Source organism: Aulostomus chinensis, chromosome 6, assembly GCF_037954235.1.
Source record: "Aulostomus chinensis isolate RoL2024-O1b breed Wild chromosome 6, RoL_Achi_v1.0, whole genome shotgun sequence".
Classification (NCBI taxonomy): domain Eukaryota; kingdom Metazoa; phylum Chordata; class Actinopteri; order Syngnathiformes; family Aulostomidae; genus Aulostomus; species Aulostomus chinensis.
This window is the reverse complement of record NC_141325.1, coordinates 30259256-30284081: the sequence shown is the minus strand read 5'-3', so window position 1 is coordinate 30284081 and position 24826 is coordinate 30259256. Positions and strand designations below refer to the sequence as shown.

The 24826-nt window shown below is 47.3% G+C and overlaps 1 protein-coding gene across 10 annotated transcripts in view; it reads left to right on the top strand.

Annotated features, from left to right (window-relative positions):
* fbrsl1 (fibrosin-like 1) overlaps positions 1–24826 on the top strand; it is a 298276-nt gene that overhangs the window by 182593 nt on the left and 90857 nt on the right. For 8 of the 10 annotated variants that reach the window (XM_086207512.1, XM_086207515.1, XM_086207513.1 and 5 more), the window contains exons 5-6: positions 6566–6595; positions 19091–19120. In XM_086207512.1, coding sequence (XP_086063638.1) covers positions 6566–6595; positions 19091–19120 — 60 coding nt within the window. The remainder of the gene's footprint in view (positions 1–6565; positions 6596–19090; positions 19121–24826) is intronic. The other 2 variants (XM_086207516.1, XM_086207520.1) reach the window with 1 other exon arrangement.

The window sequence follows — 24826 nt, the reverse complement described above, 5'->3', positions numbered from 1 at the left end:
GCACAGAGGTTGTGGCTTTTCTCACATTTTCTCAACAAACCACGACCCACGAAACTTCTGTAGCTGCAGAGTTCAGCTCTGGCTGCCTCTCCCTCTTCCTGTCAGTGGTCAGTGGAAACGTTCCATCTCGGAGATATCAGTTGTTGCTCAGATACTGGTAGATGACAACGAGTTGTAGTTTTCAAGTGTGTTTTTGAGACTTATTTGTGTTTTTCCAAGCAGCACACATATGAAGTTGTTTTTCTGGCAGAAAAAAGCTCGGATCCTTCTTTTCATTCGCAACAGACCTTAAAATGAAGCCATGAAAGCACTCAGCATTCTTTTCAGGATGCTAATAGAGTAACATCCTTACGCTGGATATAGTAACAATGTCAGCTGATCTGCGGGGATGACACAAGCACATGCATTCAAGTCAAGTGCTAAATTGTGTACGTAATTCATTTTCATGCTAATATTGACTCAGATTCGACCTGCATCATTAACAAGACTGTCTGCAGTCTCTGCATTTTTCCTGATTGGACATAGATCAAGAAAAATGATCTCTGACTGTGACAAATGTTATAGATGAGAAAGATGCGGATGCTAAAAAGTCCTTTTGCGAGCTCCTTTTAAAAAGGGTTGCAGAGAAGATGGCAAGAAGAAATGAGGGAAAGTGTCATCTGTTTTTTATTAGATTGTTAAAGATAGATCTAATTTTGATTTGGGCTAATGCGAAGAACACTATCAGCCATTGACCGAGGGTGTCTTATGACTGACTTGATGTACTTTGCTCAACAGTCTTGTGCTTTTACTCTGCAGTGTTAGTTCAGAGAGAAGGCCGAGTGCAGAAGGGGGGGTAATCTTAACATTGTAGTCCCTTCGTGAACTGAAGCACCCCCACATCCTTCCTCACTTCACCTCCTGGAAGAACAACTATATTAGCAGAGAGCGTCAAGCAAGTATGCTGCTTCTGTTTACAGGCTGTTCAATCACCCTGAGATTGTTCCGTTCCTCCTCAGCTATTTATCATATAAACATTTGCTACTGTGAAATACCTGTTTTACTAGCCTTGTCCCGGCGTTGGGACCGCTAAAACATTGTAATATATGCACTGCAGTCAGAAGTGAACATAAAAGTAGCCCTGAATACTGTGAGATTTACGCTCTTGTCAGGGAAGTGGTTACTTTTATAACACCATTGCACTGGAGATAACATTTCAAAGCTTACAAGTGGTGTTGTGCAGCTTTAGCTGTTGTTTGTAGCTCACAGTGACATAGTGACACTCACAGGACAGAGTTTTGTCAAGTTCAGATGAAAAGGAAAGTGGCTGCAGTGGCCATTTGTTTTTAGCCTGCCTAGCATATGTAGCTGCTGGAGGTACTGCTGTGTGTGTGTGTGTGTGTGTGTGTGTGTGTGTGTGTGTGTGTGTGTGTGTGTGTGTGTGTGTGTGTGTGTGTGTGTGTGTGACCCTAACAGCTGGTTTTCTGCAAGGCTATGAGAAAATTAGCTGAGCTGTGTGCGGGCTCCCAGCACCCTAATATAGCATGAAGGGAGGTGACCGAGTGGCAACCAGGCTCACGCAAGATTGATGACTGTGGCCTACTCAAGTGCACTTTGCATCTTTAGCATGAGCCCTTGTTTGCAAAGTCAGAGGTCAGAGGTCACAGTCATACTTTCAAGTGCAGGCTGTGTCTTGATTTGTTCATTTTCTCCATCAGAGACGGAGATGTTCCTGTGTAAAGGATTGCTTGTGCATCCACATGGAACTATGATAATTGCATGATTAGCGCTAATGTGCTATAATGGCTAAAATGACACTCCACTAGGAGGTCAGTGAGTGAGGCCCTCCCAGCGTCCATGTAATGATCAACATGGAGGGGCTGGAGTGTCAGCGTGCTTTTAATCAGGACTGCTCCATCTTCATCTCCTCCGAACCCTGCTCTTTTCTCTTTGTCTGCCTCCCTCTGACCCGTCTGTTTACTCAGCACTCCCCCCTGTAATGGGGAGCGTTCGCTCATCTGCCATGTTTAAACTGCAGACAGGATTAACTTGGCTCAGGTCTTAATGCACATGCACAGTCACTCCATGCTCTGTTTGCTTGTTTCCAGGCCGCAGATCGACATGCAGCTCTTTTAAGCATCCCTCTCTCCTGTTCTCTGTCTCTCTGGGCTCGTTGGCGTCCTCCTCCTCCTCCCGCGTCCTCATTTCCCCTGAATTAATTGACTTCTCATTTTTGTGAGAAAGCGAACAGGCGGCCGTGTGTGAAGAGAGAAGAGAGCTAGATAGAGTGCGAGAGACGGAGGGAGATCAGTGGCAGAAGCCTAGGGGGCTAGGGGGAAGTGGGCAGTCCCGGTCTCCTAGGGGACGCCGAGGCCCCTCTGCTCCGACTTATATCTTCATCATCCCTCAGTCTTGCAGGGAAGACACACGGGCTGTCTCCTAGGACAGTCTGTCTCCTAGGACAGTCTGTCTCTTCCCCGTCATCCAGTTTAGAAGAGGCTGCTACCTGATGGGAGATGTTGAAATAAGACAGACGAGTCTTACGCACGCCAACGAATACGATCAGAAACGTGACAGACACTGGGTCCTGCTGGTTGAAGCTGAGGTTCGGTATAAAAGCCCTGGTCATTGGAGATGTTTGGCTTCAACCTGCTGTCGGACGTTTTTGCAGTTTCATGTGTGTGTTTACGTGCTGATTTCATGACCTGTAGCGTCACACGAATATTGAATATGAATAAAGTACAGAAATTTGCAATCATTTCAGTGATGGATTGTTAGAGAAACGAACCATCAATTTCCGGTTTATTTGTATTTGCTTTATGAAGTGAAGCTAAGAGACGGAGGAGTGTCACTCAAAAAGATCATACATTGCAGAAGTTGATCCGCCTTCGTTTTACTTCATTGCCCAAATATACGAGATGCAGCTCCGCCACTAGGCTGTTACCTGAGTTGACATCGCTGCAGTGACGAGTTAACGGGATTGAAATAAGATCCTGTCTGTGGGGATGGAGGCAGAGATGAATGTAGACCTGAACTGCCATTGAAATTGGAGTTAATTCCAAATTATTTTTCTCACCAACACATTGTTGCATGTAAGAGCAGCTAGAATTGAGGCCAGGAGCATAGAAAGGTCACAACAGAAAAATCACTCCAGTGTCACTTCTAATGGGGCTTTCAATGTAAATGAAAAAGAAAGAAAATGAAAATTAACGGCACTTCCAGCATTGGTCAAAAATAAACCCAATCTGGTATTTCTGTCACTTTCAACCGACTCGTTTTGTCACTTACAGCTAATATGTCTTAGCAATAGTGTGAATGTTTTAATAGTTGTAGTCCTGGGGCGCAGTGTTCCTGGACTACAGCTGTGTGCTACCATAAACTACATCCCAGCATGTGATTAGGTGGTACCGTTGCGATTTAACCGTCTTGTATTTTGTCTCAGTGGAACTAACCTTGGACGTGAGAGGTGGGAGCAGCAGGTAGGATCTGCTGGCTCAGACTCCACCTTGGCCTGAACCCTTTCAATTATGAACCATTACAACTTCTTCATGTGCAATATTCATAGACAGCCGGATCCTTGCCTCACATGTCTGTAAGTTGAGATAAACACTTGCTGAGATGTTACAGCCAATCGCCTGCCTCTATCCCTCAATGTCACTGCCTTAGCACTCAATAATTCAAAGCTTGGCGGTAATGAGCTCCCCGTAGGCCCTGTCCCCGAGGAGCCTCCCCGCTGTGCCGCCACTGTAATGTAGTTATATCTCGTGTCAGCTTTCAAATCAATTACATTTCTATCTGATGGCAATGTAATTGCGCCTGATTGAGTTTTTGCCGTGCCAGCCAAGTGTGTGGCTCCCAAACTCCAGCCATTCAAAACAGGAAGCTTCATCAAATGCAAGTGTATTTCATCCTGATTGAGGCGGTTCGCATGATAAGCACAGCTGTAATTATGAGAATAATAACAATAGCAATCTGGGTTTTTCCAGCTTCTTCTCAGCTGTCCCGAGGATTGCAAACAGCATTTGCTTTACTTCAGATGCAGAAGCTGCTTTGATTGTACGTAGCATGTAGCATGTAGCATATGCAGCTTAGTGAATCAAGTGTGAGCCGTGATGTGTTCGTGTGCGTTGAAGTGTGTCTGCAGTCTCAGTTGAGTGTAGTGCAGCAGACTCTCAAACGCCTTTGCTGTCAGTCGTCGGGTTCTCGCGCCAAGAGACGCCATGTTGGCCTGGAGATAATACGCCAACCTTGTACCTATGGAGGGAGGGAGCAATGGATGGAGGGATACCCAGAGAGAGCATAGATGGGGAGAGTGAGTGGGAGGGGGTGGATGGATGGATGGATTGATGGACAGGGAGAGGGAGCACGGGGGGTGAGGGGAGAGTGAGTGGGGGATACTGAGGCTTAAATGGGGATGAATTGTGGCTCCTCTTAGTGTCTCTGAGTGTAACAGACATGGTGGAGCAGCCTGTCTCATCCATAATCAGCAGACAGAGATTGTCTCCGTGCCAGAAGACAACTTCTCTGGAAATAAAGCACTGAGAGCATCAAGCAATCTGTCTTTCTATCCTCACTTTATCATCCCTTTTCTTTTTATATCCCCTTACTCTCGGTGTTGGTGCCCTTTAAATCTCCTCACTTATTCTCTCTTCATTTCTCTTCATAAGGCCTCACGTCTCTCTCTCTCTCTCTCTCTCTCTCTCTCTCTCTCTCCCCCTCACTGTCTTTTGTGTTAACAGCCTTCCATTTTTGTGCAGTGGGGGAGCCACTGGGTGCACATCTACAATCTTGCCTTTCATTTCATGGCTTCTGGAAATGGATGTTTTACTGCCTTCATTAAGGCATGCAGCAGTCAGCGCCGTGTTTTCCCTCTGAAGTTTAGCTCCATGAACCTCGCCATTAGAGGACATTATGGCCCCAGATTTCAGGGCACAGTGGAACACTGTATAATTTGATTAGTGTTATTAATCAAATGGAATACTGCTCCTTTTGCGCCCCCACCCACCCTCCTCGCTCCCCTCCCCCTCCTCCTTTTTCGCTATTTTACTCGTGCTTTCAAACCCGTCCACTCTCCGTCCTCCTACTCCTCTCCCTCGCCCACATTGCAGTGAGAGTGACAAGACGCCTTGCACCTTTCCTTTTAAAAACAATGATTTACCACTTGTTTTTTCTCCCCCCTCAGCATCCCTCTCCAAGTTGTACCCCCCCCCCCCCCCCCGCCCTCTGCCCAGGACATAAATCAATTGAGATGAAAGTTCCATAATTGTGCTTGCTGGGAGGGATTTGAGCAAAATTGTGCTATGAATTTTTTAAAGGGTATTTTTACTAGCTCTTAGACGAGACTTGGGCGGCGGAGGAAGGTGAGGCCACAAGGATTTATGGGCCTGGATTCTTCATTACTGAAGTAATTTTCCTGCAAATGATAGTGCAGCACCCGGGGGGGGGGGGGGGGGGGGCTTGCCCGCCTGGGAGAGTACAAACCTGCTTAATCTCTCGTGCAGGGAGAGCAGCTCAGAGCACTAATATCATCTGTGCACGACTCCGGCTCCATTTGTTCACATCTAAACTTCAGTGGGTGTATCTGGGATTTATAGTAATTGATTGCTGCCATTCGCTCCCAGCTGCACAGCTTGATTTCATTACGATGGCTAGTTTTGTTTAAATTGCTAGTTGTTTTTGTGCTACATTGTTTTATCAGCAGATGTGTGCATCTCATCAGCCCATTTTTATGAGTTGAAGTGTAAAGGTTGAGTTAGCGAGCTAGCTAACGCGCACTGCCGAGCTGAGGGAGTTCATGGGGTAAACAGGACTCTGTCTCCAAGGCCAGGGTCACAACTTCATTTTCTGGAATCAGACAAGTCTGCTGTGCTCCTGTTCGACTCATCCAATCTTGTGAAAAACAAACCTCCGTATTTGTTTCCCGTATATCTCACAAAGATGATTTGGTCAAATTCAGACTCTTCCTTGTTGTTTCCAGATGTTCAGCGTCATGAATCGTAGGATCTTTGAGAGCGGAAGCAGGAGGAACTGATAGCAAGTGGGTTTTTTAACAACAATCAGTAAAATCAGTCGAGTTCAACATTGATCTGCTGCGTGGACTCAGTCAAAGCTGCACGCGTCCGTCCAGTCCTCAGTTGTCTGAGTGTGTAAAATATTTCCTCACGGAGATTCCAGAGCTGTAGAGGGGGTCGTAGTTCAGGTGATGCATCTCCACCTTGGTGGGGGCTTGGCTGCAGCTACCACTTGCTAATGCTAATTTATTTGCAGCAGTGTCTCTGTTGACAAAAATCTTCGATCCCTCTTTTGTCAGTTTCTAATCTGGAACTGAGATGAGGCTCACTGAGATGCGGCGTGCAGTATCATGAGACCTAACAGGGAGCAGGTCGGGTAAAGGAGGGACACCTGATAATGCCTTGTGATGTTGTTTTTCTGTCCTCTATTTGCTGTGTGTATGTATGTCCATCCAGTCATTTTGCCTCTTCAGCAGCCGTGTCTCTACCTTCCTCTCCACCTTTGGTCTTCCCTCCCTCCTCATTTCAACCTTCCTCAGTCCAATATGGCTGATGTTCTGTCTCCATCTCTTTAGGTGCAGCCAGCTGCAGTGGCCCTCCTCAAGGTTAGTGCGTCCACGATGCCAGGTCTCATTCTGAATCCTGCCTGCCTTCCACTCAATTTTACAGCTCAGTAGTTTGAGAAGCAGTGGGGGTAAATCTGCTGCAAGAAGAAGAAAGAGAGGAGGAGGAGGAGGAGGAGGTGGTGGTGGAGGAGGAAGGGAGAAACAAAATTATTGTGCATGCTGTCACAAATTGAAGTGGATCTCATTCCAGGCACACTAACAACTCAAGACAATTAGTCACTTCTCACTAGGCCAGACAGAGACTCACTTCAGAGCCAAAAAAAGAGCCACAACTACATTTCCAGGAGCAGATAAATGAGGAGAAGGGCAACTTAAGGAGGAAGCGGCTCAAGTGGATGGAGGTCTTTAGTGCAGTCCTGAAATAAAAATGGATCTTAACTCTTCTCAAATCTGCAGTAAATATCCTCATCTATGTCTCTACTGGAAAATCGGCTCATTGAAATATCCAGTTAAGCTACACAAAGTTAGTCAGCGCTAACGTGCACTTATTCGTCAGTTGAAGGTAGCTGGCTGCTGATGTTGCCTCGGAGCTTCTGCCGCCACATGCTCAGGAACAAAAGTGAAGCATGACGAAGGTGGGTGGTGCGTAGAAGATCAGTGTGTAGAGAGAGAGAGAGAAAAGTTTGTCCTGGGCCCTCTGCAGAGACGCAGCATGACCAATTGAGGTGAAGGGGATGAATGAGGCCATTCACTGGGTCTAATGAAAGAGCTCCTGCTGGGCCCTGAATGAGGGTGGGCCCATCTGCACCACATAGGCGTGCACAAACCAGTGACCTCGAAAATTACCCAGGAAGCACTTTGGGACAGTCACCCCAGCAACAGGCTCGGGTTCGCATGGTAACCAGGCGCTTCAATCAGCGCCTGGCAGCTTCTTAAACAGAGCAAAGTTTTTCTATGTATTGAAAGAACGCCGTGTGAAATCAACTTCAAGGGACACCCCCCAGTTTTTTTCAAGGGGAGGAGGGCTGCCAATGATTGTCCCATGTGAAATGTCCAGGATCTCTCACCAGCTTTGAGAGGTGCGGGTTGCTGCCCTCAGGGCTTTTCCTCTCAAGACACAAAGATGTGTTTGTCTTAGCTACATGTATGTGTGCTGGCTGAGTGTAGCAGCAGGGCTGCGTGTAGGTTAATTAGGTTCAGAGGATCTACAGCGACAGGTTTAGGAGGCTGTAAAACCGATCCGATTTCAGAGATTCCAGATGAGGGGAGAAATTCCTCACTCCTGGGGACTGGACATTAAGTTTACAAGCATCCTGGAGGATCTGGTTCATTGGATTGTATCTGTGTTATTTGGTTTAATATATTCAGTCTTGATGAGCCAGAGGCATGCAGGTCATTGAAGTTCCATTCCCGTCTCCGTTCCCTCATGGAACTTTTGACAGCGTGAAATGACAATCCGCCCCTGCACGCATCTCCCACGTCAAAAAGTAATGAGATTGTGCTGCTGGAAATATTACTACAAAGCATCAGGCCTGCACTCGGGTCTGACTGTACCTTCAAACAGCGCTGCCTGCCAGCTCGACTGCCTGCTGGAAAAGAAACGAACAAAAACAATCAGAAAGAGAGACAGAGAACGGCAAGGGAAGCTCCCCACGCAGAGACAAACGAACACACCAGGGCCTTTCATCCTGAGAGTGATTAGCCATCCGAAACGTTTTAAAACCCCGCTTTGAGTGTGTTCCTCAAACGAAAGAGTTCCATTGAGGAGTGCTGGTGAGATGTTTCTCGCTGGGAAGTGCCAGTGATCTAGTCTCTAATTGTGGTGTCGCTGACAAGGCTGGTGTGGCTGGGAGCTTTTTAAGCGGGGCTTTTTGCTGCGCTCTTGTTCCTTTCCTGTCAGATCCACCACCAAAGGCGCCAGGGAACAAAAAGCCCCCTCAGATTCTGTTCTTATATCCATCTGTCTATTTCTTTGTGCATAAATACAGACAAATTTTAGCAGAGTAATAGGCCCTGTTGCTGGCCTAATGTGACCAGAACTACAATAGCTGCTGCAGTTTGGTTGCAGGAATGTGAGATTTTCTCCGTCTGTATAATTGCTGTCTTTGTCTCACTCATGTTCTTTCATTCATTTCATTGATCAAAGCTGCAGAGATCATGAACACTGACAGTAGTGTTCTGGCCTGCTTCCTTTGCAGTGGAGCAGGAACGGCGCTCCGACACCTTGCGCGCTGTTCATTAGGGCTGCGAGGAGCCGTCAGAATTTGGCAAGAAAAAACTTTTGGATTCTTTACTGTTCTGAAACCACGTTGTTAAAGATTTGAGGCATGGAAGAGAGGCAATTTGAAGAATCAAAGAATCAGTAGTGTGTGTGTGTGTGCGTGCGTGTGTGTGTGTGTGGTGGAGGGGGTGTAGAGGAGGAGTGAAACCAGAGCTCATAAAAATCAGTATTATAACAACATTAATTGATGCTGCTGAGTGCCATATGTGGCGCCATATGGAAACGCTGCCCCAGAGGCCTGCTTATAATAGACAGCCTGCAGTGGTGCACACAACTTGGCACATTTACAAACAAGGGACGTCCCATTAATATCAGCCACGCAGACCGAGCAGGAGACAGCGGGAAGGGGGGGGGGTGAAGAGAAGGGGTTGAGTTACCTGTTTACTCGCTGTTTTCCATTTTCAGCCCAGATAATCCACCTGCCTCCTGCTGTACGAGATTTACAGTATTTGTGGATACATTTACAATCCTGCGTCTCTACTCCCACAGTTACCTTAATTACTGTAATAAATTGCCCCTCCCTTCTGGGTTGATCCGACCGCCCTCTGTCCGCCCAACTGCCACTCCGACCTCAGTCGTGGCCCTTTCATTACACTCAGACAAACACTCGGGCAGGTGAGATGATTCATGGCGTATTGACAAAGGCGGCGTGAATGAGCTCTGTTTAACCTCTTCAGCGCCTGATTGTAGGGCGGCCATTATTTACTGCTGCTGTCCACTGCTGCGGCTGCTCGCCTGCTCGCTCGCCTCGCTGCACTTACCTCCTTATTATCATGACCTTTCTGCCAGTACTTACATTTTTACAAATTACACATACAGTTACTCATTCATTAAAAAGTACATGCAGTGTTAAAGTTGATCGATGCTCCTATTAATTCCTACTGTTATTATAATGATTGTATTGTTATTGTTATTTAATCAAAGATATTGCATTGACCTAAAGATATACAGCGAGTAAGAGGCAGGACACACAAACATCACTTAAATCTTCAGTGTTGGAGGGGTAACGCTGGGACTGTCAGGCCACGTGAAGGACAGCTTCAGTGAACACAACACCAGTAGTAAATGGTTACCAGACCCATTCGTTTACGGTTAACTAAGCATTAACTAACCATTATTAATGTGCCCTCTCTGGAAAGTGTTACTGATGAATTTTGGTTGATTGGCTAACTGATCATGTGATGCTGAATTTCCACCTCGAGGGATCAACAAAGTTGAATCTTAATCTGTTGTTCCCTGTGTCAAAGTGGCGCTCAGCTCCGTGAAGTCGTCGCTGTCGTCGTGTGTGTGTGAGGAGATCTGCAGACAAACATGGCGTCCTCCCTCAAGGCCCCATATGGCCTGGATGTGACTCCTCTGGCGAGTCGAGAGCAGAGAGCGAGGAAGCGAGAACCTTAGGAACAGAGTTGTCAGCCACTCTGTTGAGTTTCATAGAATGTGAGGCGAAACAAGAATAGCGTACAGCTGTTTCCTCGCCGACACCGAGGGAGGCAGATGAAGAGCAACCCAGAGAGAAGCGAGGGAGGCTGAGGGAGCGAGAAAGCTCTCTGCTCTCTGATGTGCACTGATGTAGCTCCAGCTCCAGGTCAAACGCCGCCAGTGTTTTGTGTTCATCTTCATCTTGTCTCCCCAGTGCTCCTCTAAATTATTCACAGCCTGAAGATGTGCAATGGCTGCCTCCTTCCCCCCCTCATCTCTCCCTCCTCCGTCTCTCTCTCCTCCTTATCCTCTACAAACGTTCCAGCTTATTCCAAAGGCAAAGAACAAGTTTCTCCTTGCAACTTAATCACCTGACACCAACTTCCACTCATCCACCATCATTCCTCGTCTCGTCTTTTCTCATCTCACTTGCATCTCCCAGTTGACCGACTGGAACCAGACACGTCAGGAAGGTGGTGGCAGCCAGCTGTTAGCATCGTAGCTCCTGCTCACCACCTGCATCTCACTGCTGGTTTCACGCTCCCGCCTCATCCAGTCTTGGGTGAAGAGACAGGCCTGTGTTTTCCCCTCCTTCTTTCTTTTTTTTTAACTCTCCTCTCAGCTCTTTATTGATTTCCAGTGACTTCATTTTATTCAGCAATAAAATATGAGAGCACATTAAATCATAATGGCACTGATTAAAGATGTGCCGCCTTTTACAGACTGTGTGAAGACGGAGAGAGCGGCTGGAATCCAAGGACATCTGGAGGCTAGTCAGAAAACCCTTGCAGCGTCGACACCGGTGCATCTTCCTGCCCTCTGCAGATGAACGCTGGGCTGCTAATTTTTCAATGTTTAAATGTCTGGATTTAACATTTATTAATTTAATCGGTGTGTCTGCAAACTGCCTGTACACTCTGACACACTAGATGGTTTATTGCACTTTTTCAGTTCTGAAAAAATTAACAAGCATTACATATTTTTAGTGGTAACGGGTCCGTCAGTCAACTGCACCCGTAAACCAGTCCAGCATACTGGTGATATACACACTCGCTCGCAATTTATTCGGTACATTTAGATAAAGCTAATGCTGAATAATACAACAGGTCTGCAGTAAATCCTCCCTCCAGGAGGGTTATATTGTTCAGTTTTTATTGAGAGAGAGAGAGAGGGGTGTTGATTTATGGTAAAGGTCATTTTGGAGGCTGTATAATGTGCGGTGCAGTTGGATTCTACACTCAGAGGTGTTACTAATATTTTGTCAACTGTAATTCATCTAAATGGGAATGACTGCAATCATTTCATGTGACACAACAAAGCCAAAGCCCAGCAAACGTCTCTTCCAGACAAAACCCTCGTGTTTCCCCCAGCAAGTGTTTCTTGTAGTTTTCTACCCAGCGTTTCTCTGGGTTCTGCTGGGCTTGGACCAGGGACACACGAGGCTCAGTTTGGAGGATTGGCAGTGGAATCCCTCTGATTTTATAGCACATTGTTATTGCAATGTTACCCAGGTAGATGCAGGAAGGAAATCATGTTTGGGCGGCCTGAGAGAGAGAGAGAGAGAGAGAGAGAGGAGGAGGTGTGCCCCCACCCCCTACCACCACCACCCCCCTGCACCAGCCTACCTGTCCAGATCTAGCTGTTGCCACAGGACATTCATTTGTAATTCGGGACCCTCCCTACAATAACATTTGATCATTGCAGAGGAGAGGCAGAAGGTACGGGGGGGGGGGGGGGACGAGTGCTTTCACCCTCTCTCCTCAAACCCCTCCCTAAACCATCTACCCACCCTCCCGCAATTGCTGTCACCCAGTATGAATGCCCCCTCTGGCCTGATGACAAGTCTAGCGTGAAACGCTTGGCTGCCCCCTTAAATTAGCAGTAGAGCCCCCCGGCGGCACATGCTTCTCATGACCAGCACACAGTGGGCTGCTGCCAGATTCTTTTCATTATGGCTGTGGCCTGCCAGCTCCTGCTCTACCTCCTTCTGCACCCCCCACCTCCCTCTCCTCCTGCCTCCCCTGTGTGTTGGCCAGAGCTCAGTAAACAGCATCTGCACCGCTCATCACATTACTAACGTCGGAAAAAGTAAGCCAAGGTCTTAGTGAGTGTTACTGTGATTTCTGTGTGTCTTACCATCTTTATGTGTGTAGACAGTGTTATTTTGTGTGGTAGTATGTACATGCTTGCATATGTACTGTGCTTACACATCTCTGCATGTTGGCTTGACAGGATTAGTGAGAGAGAGAGAGAGAGAGAGAGAGAGAGAGAGCCAATCCAAGCCGTACAGAGAGTGAGAAAGAGTGAGAGAGGAGGGGAGTAGCAGTACAGAGCGATGCCTGGAGGCTCAATCTGTTCCTCACTGAGCTACATCAGTGTTGGAGACGGCAGCTCGGGCCGTGGGGAAGCCTCCACTCGCTCCATCAAACTGTCAGGCAGCCAGCAGAGCTGCACAGGGAGACTCTCAGCTGCCCCCAGGGCCAGTTCAAGTCAACATCCCATTTCCTTGCCTCTTCGCCTAATTTCTCCTATGCCCCGACTTAAATTTCCGATGCCCAGTGTCTGGCGCTGCAGCTCAGCAGCACCCAGCCGGAGGCCATGTCAAAACACTGGGAGGTGTTCAGGGTTGTACATGTGTGTACGTGTGAGTGTGTTCACCTCTGAAGGGGACATAGCGAAATAGCTACGGAGTCAGCAGAGACGAGAAGGAGCCGAAGGGATCTTTGTGAAAGACGAGGTGCAAAACAAAAACATAAATCAGTATGTTTTTTTTCCTCTCGTTCTCTTTTACCTATGTCCCCATTTTTCTTCCACCACTATATTCATAACAGTTCCCTGTCCCTTCAGGTTTCTGGCGGGTTTCTTCTTTGTCTCTGAGCTGAGTAAATGCTCCCTCTTCCCTCGTACATCTGCCATTACTGTCTGTTTTTCTCCCTGCAAACGACTCCACGGATCGCACCAGCAGCCCAGCCGGCTCTGTCACTCCCACAGCAAGTGCTGAGGGATTTCTGGTTGGAAATGACAAGGCGGTCCTTTAATTTAGTGAAGAAAGGGGACGGCTCTTCAAGTTTACCCCCACCGCAGTCCTCGTCAATCTGCCTGTGCACTCCTTCTCCTCCTCCTCCTCCTCCTCCTTCCTTCCTCGACCTCACCGCATACTTTGCATGGAAGTGAAGCAGAGCGCTGGCAGGTCTCGGTGCTGTTTACATGGACTCTGGGTAATGTTAAAGTCTGCTTAGCTTGGCCTCAGGTCAGGACTATATCTTTCCTCACCCTGACTTGATTTACATGGCCCCCACTGACTCTTCCCTTAAGTGAGTCAGCTCCAGACCAGAGGCCTCACTGTGTGTCTGGCTAATGCAAAGAGCATTTCTCTAAACTTGTCTTGCTCTCTCCTCCTCCTCTCTGTGTTCTCCTTCAATGGGCCACTGTGGAAGGAGCCTCGCCGAAGCCATCGCTCTGTTTACACAGCCAACTCTGAGGTCCCCGGCTCAAATATGGTTTTACGGGAGAGCCTGTCGAGGCTTCTTCTGCTGGTCGATAACATTTTTACCCAGCAGAGCTTTTCCTCTCTATCTCATTCCCACTGGAGCTTACATCTTCTCCAGGATCAATACTCCCCTAATCCACAGCTCCCAGGCTGACCCGGCGTAATCAGCTGACTTCCGATGTTGCCTGGTGGTGAGGTCAAGGGTCAAATGGCTGTATAGATCTGGTCCTGTGATCAAATCACTTTGCCAGGTTGTGCTTTCACAGCTTGCAAGGTCAAGAGTAATGGCTTGATTTTTAATTCTCATTTCAGTTGAGTGAGTTAAACGCTTTGTGAGGTGTAAAGCCTGGTATTTGTGGAGCCAAGCTGCAGCGTTCAGGTGCAGCGTTCAGGTGCAGCGTTCAGGTGTGGAGTGGCCATGAAATTGCACAGTTATCCGAAGCACCCAGAGAGATTTATTTCTTTACATGACAATCTGGATGTCGTCCCAGCCGTCTCACGCTCACACCACCTCCTCGGCTCTCTCTGTTTGTGAGGAGGAGAACGCAACAAAGCATCCTGTTGATAGATTATGAAAGCTGAGTTGAAGTGAGGCTTCAGCCTCCGCCACGAGGCCAGAGACAGACCTCCTGATATCTTGCTGATGGTTCAAGCCTAGCAGGAGGTCTCCTGGCGGACCCAAATCTCTGATTTCATGCCCCATCAGAGTGGCCACGGCACTGTTGTCCCCGCACCTCATCCCAGCATCCACAGGGGGGAAATTGCAGGAGGAAATTGGTGTTGTTCCGCCAGTACCAGACACTTCTTCTAAATGGACCATTACCCCTCTGTGTGCTCACTCTGGGAGATCTTTGTTTGTCACTCCTCTCTCTCTTACAATCAGGGCCATCACCGTCTATGTCCCCGGACAGATGTCTTCAGATTTGAAGCCATTTTCTCCGATTAGCATGAAAATATTAAAATGTTTGCAATTTTGGCTCGTCACCTCATTCACACGGTCAGCGGGTCAAGTGAAGCAGCTGCTGAGTTCTGTCAGGCTTGTTGTGGCTCCACTGCATCATTTTTATGCTTCCATGCTGGCGAAAGTGTCGGAGGCTTTATATTTCCGGTTGTCCGTCCATCTGTGCATCTGCACCTTCAGGGAATTTCTTCGAATGTGGCTAAAACTCAGCAATGAACTGAAAACGTTTTGGAGGGTCAAAGGTCACTGTCACCTCAGCTTAACACAGTACCCCAGGAATGCTGTGATTTTTTTCAAACATGCACTGGAACTCGAGGACGACCTCAAGGTGTTGGAGAGCAAAGACCGAAGCAGGAAACCTGACACTCATTTATCCACATTCATGTTCATTCCCTTATTACACCATAATCTGGGGGAAACACACACTCCTCACTCTGACTTTGATAAACTGTCAAGCTTTCATCACAATACAAATACTTTTATGCATGTGGTCTTTTTTCCTCGCTTGTGTTCATTTTATTTATTACTTTATTTATTTTGAGAAGGAACTGACAGTGACAGTTCTGGCAGCTCTTGTTCTGCTTTTTTTTTTTTTTTTGTAGATTTCTCGCTGCGAGTACGGGGTTGCGATCAGTATTCAGGCAGACAGTTGTTGATGGCGTGCCAGCATTTGCATAGCCGGGCGAGTTCCCCCCAGTGCTTCTTTCTCTATCTCTGAGGCAGAATTCATGGCAGACTGTCCTCTGAGTGTGACAAGTGGAACTGTGTGATTAATTTGGCCAGTCGTTTTAATGTGCTCCGGGATGCGCAACGCTTATTGTCTTCCCCTTGCACGTCTATCAGAATCTGCCAGATAGAATGTCCAGGAGAATCCAGACATCCATCCCTGCCCCCTCTGTTTTTTCCCTCTCTGCTCTTCTCTCCTCAGCACTGCCTCATTTCAGGGCTGAGCTACAGGGTCGTCATGGGGGCCGGCCCAGGTCGAGGCCCGGCTCTAGCCAGGGCCACTGGCGGAATAAATCTCCTGTCTCTAAAGTGTTGAAAGCTGTGTAAATGCCAAACGCATCCGTCTGATGCTGGCAGGAGAGAGGGAGAGTTGGAGAGGAGGTGGGGGGGTAGGGAGGGAGGGATGCGGATGAGCCATCCGCTGAAGCCGGTCCCCTGTTACCCTACGTAGCTGCCGTTCGCCAGGTGCAGATGTTGCTGCTTGCTCCCTGCCTCTGAGGAGACAGACAATATTTTCTCTCTTTTTTGGGGATGGGGGTGGGGGGGGTTGGTTTGTGAACATCTATGAGAGACACAAACCACCAGGGGCACAGATCCTGTCAGACAGCTTAGTGAGCAGCATACAGTATCTCTCCGATTTTAACAAAGTCCTCCCTGACCACCAGACGTGCTGCTCAGGGGGGCTTCTGTGACGGTTTGTGGTTTTGCATTTTCAGTTTTTGCTGAAAACATCTCCCCCCGCTGCAGATATTCAAAGAAAGGCTGGGTGCTAAATGACTCCAGCCTCTCGCTTTTATGGGTTCATTGTATTCTTCTCTCTGACTGGACCAAAGCGAAGAGATCAACAAGGCAATCACACACAGTTCTGACATAAACGGCTCTAACGCTGCTTCCATCAAATCATCCGCTCGCCTCTGGAGCATCCCCCCAACCTGCCTCTCTCTCCCCTGCTGCGCCGGGTGTCTCTCTGCCTCCGTCTGAGCTGTAGCTAGTATTCCTCTTTATGCTCGGCTGCAGTGCATGCTTCTTGTAAAAGGATAAGCATCACGCTGTGCTCTTTTGATATTATTTTTCCTCTTTGCCAGCTCCAGCCTTGTGAGGCCTCGTCTCTAGTGTCATGGCTACTGCTGCAACAACAAGGCCGAGCATCCATCCAGGGAATAGACCGAGCCAGTTGTTCACCTCCACTATCAAGGGTTTAAGCTCGGCTCCAGTAATAGAGAGGAACTCAGAAGTGCTGCGAGATGGAGGTCATCTGATCCGATGCATGCTAAGAATACGTTTACACCAGTAGAGTCAAATTCTTTGTAACTCTGAGAAGGTTGGAGCCGCACAGGAACAACGTTTTGAACGTTTTCAGAACAAATACGAGAGTGGTGAGGGAACAAAAGGCTGTGACATCCCCCACCCCACCCCCACCCCCGCCACCAACCATGTTTGAAATGGCTGACAGTTAATTGTGTGTAATCTGTAGTCTAATGAGTAATAGGTTGACAAAAGGCTTGAGCACTTTCTCTCTTGATGCCTTGCTGTGTGAGATGAAGGTCTTTGGGAAAAAGAGGCAAAAAGCCCTGAAACGGGGCTCTGCAAACATTCTCCGAGTCTGGTGACTGCACACTGAATATTTGACTTCAGTGGGAAGGTTTAGTGTTTAATACAAAGGCACACGCATCAGCCAGAGTGAGAGCTGACGTTTTCCATTACTGTGCAGCCTTTCACAGCATGTAGCCTTCCGCAGGTATGTTTCTGCTCCATGTCTCACGTGAAACTGAACAATCAGAGCTCAGGCGTTTGCCTCTGACGGAGATGGAAACCACTGCCGACCTTCAGGTTTGAGCTTCGCTGTTTTTCACTTCAAGCTTCCACCAGCGAGGACTCGCGACGCGTCCCTGGTCTTTGAAGACTAGGATGAGCCACAGAGCCCGAAAGACACCCCCCACCCCACCCCTTCCCGCCCTACTCCTCTCCTGAGAGATCTTGGCCACGGAGCCCTTGCACTGATTACTCTCGTTACTTAATTATACATTTGGACCCACCACACTGGCAACAAAGGGCTGCTGTGGCTCCATTGACCGAGCCCCCCCCCCCCCCCCCTCATTGTGCCCAGCTCTGACAGGGAGTCAAACAAAATAAAGAGGGCCCACTTAAATATGTTGCCACAAGGACTTAATTGACAGATTGAAGGCATTTTTCTTTTTTCTCATCCGCTGCCCCCCACCCCCACCCCCCGCCCACCCACGTGTGGCTCTTTGCTTGAATCGCTTCTCATGTGTCCTGCTGTGAGGTCCGGTGTGACCAGCAGGCAGCTCCACCACTCTGGTTTCCACTTCTCCAGGTTGTCTAGTCTCCTATTTGATGACAACAGTGAGAAAGACGAGCAGCATCTCGTAGGGTAACGCACACTTGAGGAGTTAGAATTCACCTTGGCTGGTATTTCTTCAGTCCTATGTTTCACACCATTCTCATTAAAGCTCATCGCCGTCGGGTTAACTTGCCTGTTTTTAGCACTAGACGGTTTTTGGCTAGCACCGGCTCGCCAGCTAGCCTGCGCCTTGTATGATTCCACTCTGTTCCTCATGTAAGTGGCTAGTAAATGATGGGTTTCTCATCCCGCTCACGCTAAGGAAGTTAGCAGTATCTTTGTTTTCCTGCTGGGCTGCAAGTCCACAAGAATGGGAAAGTGCTGCTTGCTTCATCCTTCATGTTATTTGCAAAGTGTTCCTTTAGATAAAGCGTCTTTTGTTATTCGCAGATTGCAGTTAGTTGAAAGGTTGGAAATCAAAAGATGAGAAGAAAGGCAAAACTCACACAGACCCAAAGCACATGGAACAATCTGCACAAGGATTGCGCTATTTCATACCTACAGAATAGAATGGGTCCAAAAAATGCAAGCGTTATCCAGGGTCGCTGCCCTTTTCCATCAAACCATCTTTTTAAAATGTGTGAAATATTTTCCAGTCTTGTCTGCCTCTAATCTTTCTTATCAACGGTTTGTAACAATGTCAAATCTGGTGGAATGACCTTTAATCCTAAGGTTGTTAAACCGTTGAAAAACTGGGAAAAATGTTTGAAAAAACATTTCACATCCTGACTAAATGAAGGCGATGTGGTCTTTGGCCGTGCCAGACGAGGCATACTTCTGAACACTGCGTCTTTATAGTTGCGGATGTCTGAAATAGAAATTAAAGACAGGTGTTTATCACAAGGTTGATTAGAAATACCACACTTAATAGGCCCGCAGTATTGCAAAGCACGAGCTCCCTGTGTCCTTGAGATACTATCGTCCAATGTTAAAGCACTCTTAAAAGGCTAAATGACAAGCTGCTGTTGAATGCGAAGCCACTGAACAGGCTCTTCATAAAAGAATCCACTGTGTAGCATTATTCGTTTTTCATCTTTTGTGAGTTTACAGCATTGAATTTGTGACAGAAACATCAGACTGGCGTTCTGCGCGGCTGTGTTGCTTTTGAAACTTGAAAACCTCTCTGAGACTACAACACTCTCCTTTCCCCCTTCATCCTGTGCCGTTTGCACTGAAAGCTGTCAGTGAATGAGAGGTTGCACACAAAAATAACATCTGCACTGATTATGAGCTACTAGTGGGAGCCAAATGAATAATTCCTCACATTTCCTGTGTCTGTCTCTTTTCTCTTACAGTGTGACAGCGAGAGTGACATTGACGACAAGGTAAGACTGTTTTCCTGTGTTTATTCACCCGCCACATGAAGGGGCTGGGAGTTGTGCATAAAAATTTTGAGCGAGAGACAGTCGTCGAGCCTCCACCGGGCCCAACACCGCTGATCATTTGCATTTTACAGAGGAAGACAGTGACAATGGAAATGCAGTACAGGAGGGGCTGTTTTCTCGGTTAGATTTCTGCTAAACAACCTGGCGTCTTTTATTTTTGGAGCATCTTTTCCTGAATGTACCCTGCGTGTCTTGAATATGATATATGAATAACAAGGTAAGACCGTTCTGTGTCTCAACCTATGTCCCATTTTTGCTTTGGCCAGATGAAGTGGGATTCACTGAATGCTGAGTAGAACATTGTTTTATTTGAATACATTTATTTGGTGCAGGTACCAGTTGGAATTGATGAAAACTTTGCCAGTAGGCAGCAAGGACCTCACCAAATGACACAATACAAGAAATATTGCAATACTCTACTTACCGGACTGAAAAATGGAGCTATGAATACAACGTACCATCAGCTGTGCAGTGTAATGATATTCAAATCGACTCCACACAAACTGAGTCAAAAGTCGTTCTTTGAAACTTTTCATAACAATGTTTGCAAAGACCCCGCCTCTCGCCTGAAGGCTGCTGGGATAGGCTCCACCCACCCATGACCCTTCACGGGATAAGAGGTAGAAAATGGATGGATGTTTGCAAACTTACACAACATTACTGAGCTCACTGAGATACAGCTGCCACATAACATGACCCGCCATATTGTTTGTCAAGATTTATTGACGTTCCATCCAAAAGGATCGATGGAGTGTTGTGATGTTGCTGCAGCGACTTTACTGCACAGCCGCATTTGCAGGTATAGAAAAAATGTTGTGTAGCTGAAGCACCTGCAGTATCATGATAGAAATGTCACCAAGTGCTAACCATTAGGAGCCTATCACTTTTGTGTGTGTGTGTGTGTGTGTGTGTGTGTGTTTATATTGGAGGTGGTTGGCTGATGGCAGCCACCTGGTTACAAGATGAAACGCCTTCAGGGAACCTCACGCATCCTAATTCCTCTACAGTTTAGCAATTACTCCCTGGTAAATGAATGAGATAGCATGCCTAATCTCCTGTAAGCTTAGCTCCCAGTTCTGTGGAAATGTCTGCAGCTTTCCCTATAAATAATACATTGATAGCAGGCCCAATTTGCATTAACTGTAGCCCGGCGAGTCAATAGGCTTTTATCTCTTCATTGAAGCGAGAAAGAACCGAGGGCGCGAGCTAGTTGACACGACAGAGAGACGTAGCAGGCCTGTCAGTCTCCATACAGCTCCCTGGCATCACGGTGGGGGGTCGAGAGGAAAGTGAAGCAGGAGGGAAGCTCACAGTGTTTCCTGTTCGGGGTTTCTCCCTGCCTGCTACATCAGTGACTCCAGACTTGTAGCACTTCCCGTAAGTGTCACAAATTCTGACATTTAATGTCTAAAAGTTTGATACTTGGATGCTGAACAACTAAAAGACACAGAAGGAGAGAAAACCAGGAGTGTGTTGCTGTGCCGCTATGATCTCTGCTCGGTAAACATTGCTTCATATGTGGCTCCTGACTCTGTTCAGCCAGTTGGGATGGACTGGGATCCAGCTCAAGACGTGGTGGAGTAGTAGACCCCGTAGCCAAGTGTTCAACTGTCCGATTGTTCAGTTTTGCACCAATTATTGCACAGTTCGCTGACGAGAGACAGACCTGCAGGCCTCATCCACTTCTAATCAATACGTCATGCTATTGTGTGCTGTGAAACACATCACTGCTTTATAGAACTTCATGCAGGCCATGAAAACTTCATCATGTTGCTAAAGTCATTGCAGCTACAGTTTTATATGTACTGATACACACACAGTAACAGAGTGATTGATAGTCAGCAGAATATTTCTGTCAAAGTCAGATCAGAAGTTCCTGTTTGGAAAATGAAGCTCAGCACGTGAGAAGCTGTCCATTTTTGAATGTTTGTGCCAAAAGTTTGCTGACCAGGGCTGGAGACAAAGGTGTTTTTACGTGTTTATTTCCACTCTTCAGCTGAACAACCACGATGGCTAACGTGAGCGTGGCGACGGCGGTAGCTTATATTCCTTGCGAGCAGCCAAGTCAGGAGCAGCAGATCTCAATTCTTACACGTCTGGACTTCATCCTGTAGTTCAACCAATCAGAATAGTTATTGCACAGCAGCTGATGGTGTCAGTGAGGAATTCTGGAGATGTAAACAGCTGGAGTGAGGAGATGCTCGCTCAGTGGCGAGCGTCTCACACACAACATCCCATCTGGAACGCCCTCTGTGTGTCCATGATTTGCCCAACCTACTTTACACAGAAGATACTTGCACTTTTTCATGTCTCCTCCAACTTTGGTCCCCCCTCAGGTTCAGACTTTTTAAATGCTGGGGGTTCATGTTCAGAACCAGTGTGACACGCCCAGCAGAAGAATTCATTAGCAAACGGACGCACACAGCGAGCACCCCGCTTGACAGCTTCTGATCTAGACAAGAACCGAGGCCTGGAGACAGTCGTGACTGTTTTCTATTGTTCTAATGACGGTACTGATCCAGCACCAGGAGACGGATAAAAGCTTTCATTTGTGGCCCACAGCAAATGTGACTGAACAACATAATAGCGAAACAAGTTGTGTTTTCTTTGAAAAAAGAAACACTGCTGATTTTCATGTATTTGCCGAGAGTGAAAGAAGAAAAAACAAACAGGAAGATGAAGGCTAAAGTAGCGCTGACCTTTTCATTCCCTCAGAAACATGTATTACTATAATCAGGATGATGAGACATGTAGTAATTTTGCTGTGGAAAAACTAGAGGAAAATACTTTGACAGGCCATCACCAAAAATTAAAAAAACAGACGATGGTGTTAAAGATTGGATTCCACCAGGAGAAAGACAAACACTGTCATCTGTAATCGTCCGCACTCAGGATAAATCAACAGTGATCATTTTCCATGAGGTTCTGCTGGAACAGGTGGCAGCTCCTCCCGAATCCTCCCAGCCAAAACAAAGACTTCTTTCAGCATCAGATTACCAGCCACCTGAACACCCACATTGTCAGGATTTCATAGATTAACGTAATTAGAATATTGCTTCCAGGTGTGCCTCCAGGGCGCAATCAGTTCCACTGTATTTGAATAAAACTGACAAGTGCACCAAGGCTGCACCTCGCGACGCTCGCTGGTGTCGAACCGGCGCTCCTGATAGCACGCAGTGATGTGTTTCCATAACGTGTCAGGCATGACGGCGAGGCCGGGCCCCCTCCAGCTCGGGAGGCAGCTGGAAGGTGCTTTTTTTTATGTGGATCAACCCCGACTTGGCGAAACAAGCTGCCTTAGTTCTCGTGGCTGGTTTCTCTTGGCAGAAGTTCCAGCTATGATGTTGGAGATCACACAGTGTTTGACAATGGAAAGTATTCAGGGTACATTTGAAAAACTAACACTGATTTCCTTTCACATCAGGGAAAACCCACATATTAAGGAGCCTTTATGGAGAAGAGTGTGTCTCTGCGGAGCAACACTCGCTGTGTTTGTGCCCAGCCATGCTAAATGAAATGCTCATGAAGGAACGAACCAAACTGCTGAGCAATAGAAGCTCCAAGTGTACTCAAATCAGGTTGAGGCCACGCTATGAAATTGGGGACATTTTCTTGCTTTATTGTTGATGCGGGTACTTTGAAGCCCTCCTCTGTGTGACTGTCAGTTGATTAAGGTGCACTGATATGCCCTGGAACTCGTGTTAGCAGTTTATCACTTCACACACGGTCTGGATGAATGACTTTGCTTGTGTAATGATGTTATCTTCTGATTGTCTTGTCGTGTGAAGATGTCACATGGACAATATTTGATTTAACGGTGGTGAAAATTGTTATTTAGCATACATAGTAGTTGGTTTATTTATACTTTTCTCATGTGAATGTCATTGGTTTCAGCAGGTCTTTGCCTGCTTTTTGGTTTGTGTCTTGTTTATTGCTGTGAGATGGACTCTGCTGTGGGAGTGCCAGGGTTTCCTCCTTCAAATCTGCTCTTGTGTATGAGTGGCTACCAAGTGCCGGTCCGGTGCAGCGTCCTGTGGAGGCCTCTTTATCTTTTGAAGAGGTGAAGAGTGATTTCCTGTATGAAAGTTAGCTTCTAACTGAAAAGTAGGAGGGCCTCGTTCCAGAGAATTTACAAAAAGGTTACGTGCTGTCAGAACGTTGCGGAGACTTGAATCCTTGCTGATCTGCCGTCAGTCCGTACGGGTGCAGCTGCAACTCATCGCGTCCCCAGCTCACCCTACCAAGCTGTCCTGGTCGTTGTTCCGCCTCCGCTGCCATTCTGGATTGGATCTCGGACCTCCATTGAGAGTCGATGGCCACACTTTTCCACCTGACAGCAAAGAGTTCAGAGAACAGAACCAGCAACCCCCGTCCTGGAAGACATGGCAGTAGACCGCTGCTCTACCTGGACACCCTGGAGCAACGCTGTTGCGGCGGCATAGTTAATTAACTCTGGTGAACTTGCTGTAGCCTGCGATCAGCAGCTAGCTAGTTTCAGCTTATAGAGCTGTGAAATGTCACTGTCAGGTTCACAAGAGGCTCGTAACTCCAACTTGGAAAAAAGCAGCACCTCACCTGACTTCAGGACCGCTTTGAGCCTCGCGTATTCCGACGTCCAGCACAAAGCTCTTTGCTAATAATATGGACACAAACAAGATCTCTGCTTTCATGCTCTTCAAGTGCTTGGACCGACTGGCTGTTGTGTCCACACCAGCGTGTTTTTCTGCCCACAATTTGCATTTTACTGTTGGATTCTTGTTCTTTCCAGCTGGTAAATCTTATGAATCATAATATCTCAACCCCTCAAGTTTTCTGATCCCCTGCAAAACTCGCTAGGCGAGAGGCCATTGTTGTGTAATGGCACATTTGCTCTGACTATTACACATCACCTTAGCAGCACTTGCTCAATCTGTAATTCATAAAAGGGCCCATCTTGACACCTTGTGACATGTGTGAGATACTCCAAGTGAAGATGATCATTTTCCTTCATTGAAGAGGCAGAGAAATACTGCTCAAGTGTCATCCTGTCTCCATTAGAAACCACTTGGCTGTCCTCACTTGCTCCTCCAGTTTTAACCGAGTTCAAAGTCATAACATGAGTTGCTTTCACTCTCTCAACTCTTCACGCCGCGGCCTCCCGTCAGGTGTGTTTCCTCCTCCACGGCTGCGTCGCGGCGCCACAGTGGAGGACACCCAGGTTAGTTAATTCCATTTGGTCCTGTTTGCCGAGCAGTCACTCAGAAAGCTCCGTCTCCCAGAACCATTACCATATCTTGTCTACGAGCTCTTTTAAAGCTTCGCAAAGCGCAGCCTCTGATTGACACATTAATTCCTCCTCTAGCCTCTTATCTCACGGCTGCGTGCAGAATGAATGCCATATCACTGCGTCTCCACTGGCTTATCAGTCATGGCTCGTCAGCTAGTGGTATCTTCCAACTGAATTATTGGCGGGGTACACCCTCTGAGGTTAGCGGTGTACCCGTGACAACAAGCATGCGTGCTGTGGGGGTTTAAACATATCCGTTAACACCACCACTGCGCTCAGCTCTCTATTTGCTGCTCTACATGTCTCATTACCAATGTTGTCAACCCTTTCCTCCATCACCATCTTGGGAAGGGAAGAGTAATAGTGATGTATATTCATGT